The sequence below is a fragment of the Penaeus monodon genome, chromosome 31 (genome assembly GCF_015228065.2).
Source record: "Penaeus monodon isolate SGIC_2016 chromosome 31, NSTDA_Pmon_1, whole genome shotgun sequence".
NCBI classification, from domain to species: domain Eukaryota; kingdom Metazoa; phylum Arthropoda; class Malacostraca; order Decapoda; family Penaeidae; genus Penaeus; species Penaeus monodon.
Window position 1 is genome coordinate 11,327,630 of NC_051416.1, and position 1,491 is coordinate 11,329,120.

The following is a 1,491-nucleotide window of genomic DNA, read 5'->3' on the forward strand; positions in this document are numbered from 1 at the left end:
TGAAAGAAAACATGTGAACAGTTTAACAGCTACTGTATTTATCTTTCAAACACACTACAAATAGAATAGCAGATATAATATCAACAACAGTTTACCTTTAACATCTTCAACATGGTTTCTGTAGGCTGATTCCAGACCTTCAGCTGGATATGACATTGCTATGACACGAGATGTTATATGTGACAAATCCAAGTCTGTTCTCGTAATAGATCTGTAGAAAGTGGAAAACAAAGGAATATTACAGACTAGCAAAATTAAAGTTTTCAACTTTACTGAATATCCATAACAGTGAAATTTAAAGAACATTATTAGATAATTTTCTGACTAAACAAGAACTACAATAGAAATTTTCCCAAGGCAAAAAATTATACATACTGGCTCACTGTCTGCATGACTTTGCTTGAGGTATCCTTGATGTTTTTAAATATACTTCCTGAATAGCCCTTAATTGATGAAAACAAGCCACCTCCACCTGCAGACGACTGCTGCTGAGACTGGCCTACCATTCCTGCAATCATTCACAATAATCAAATGAGAATGCATTAAAACCTCATATAAAGTGTGGCCACAAACAAATAATGGATATAAGAATTCAATTCATGTTCAGCACTGCGCAACTTCAGACTCTGAAAGCATTTTTGTTGTATTGTGAGTTTATGAATTTAGTATTTTCCCATATTGGCATAAAAAAGAACTAATCCTGATAGATATCAATGTATCAAAGTGAACTAGAATGAGACACATCAACAGCCAACATCAATAAAGAAAACAATTTGGTTTGCACTACATATGAGCCAATCCCACCCTAAGAAAACAAAACCAAAAATACTTTTTTTAGCAAACCAATTTAAATTATCTACATAGTTCTACTATGATGTTATTTCATACTTCTTATCTTCTGTCATTTTGGCAGAAACCAGCATATCCATTTACATAACTTGCATAAGATTCTCCATCACAAAGTTTGGTTTTCATCTGTAGTAGATCTTGTTTTATTATCACACCATATCTTTATCACTTTTCACAATACTATACAATGTAAGCTACACTAAACATGCTAGCAACAGTTATACAATACCAATGCAGCTGACTGTGGGCCACAAGTGGACTGACTCAACTGCCTACAATGCTGTTAGTAAGAGCCTGCACAAGGGAGTTGCCAACTATGTACATGCTTGCTAAACTGTCTGCCAAAAAATCTGGCATGATAAACTGTAGTGCCAACACTTCTTTTCCTCATTTTAGTATAAGTTGTGTTACAGCATCACTACTCAAGGGGGTTCCTATTCAAACTTTGGTGCCCATGACTTGTCTCAATTAGTATATGGAATCACATTTTAGTTTTTTGTCTTTGAAAGACACAATTACCAACCAATTGGATATAATTTGAAAAGCTTGCCATTTCCCACCATAAAATCACTCTGTAAGTCAGTACATGTGGGCTATGCTATTATTCACTGTGGGCACACAATGACACTAGCTTAGGTAGAG

The 1,491-nt window shown here is 34.8% G+C and overlaps 1 protein-coding gene across 1 annotated transcript in view; it reads right to left on the reverse strand.

Annotated features, from left to right (window-relative positions):
• Positions 1-1,491, reverse strand: part of LOC119592889 (cyclin-G-associated kinase-like) — a gene marked incomplete in the record, with an annotated part of 28,823 nt that overhangs the window by 15,074 nt on the left and 12,258 nt on the right. Inside the window, 2 exon segments of the mRNA XM_037941782.1 lie at positions 96-211; positions 376-508. Coding sequence (XP_037797710.1) covers positions 96-211; positions 376-508 — 249 coding nt within the window.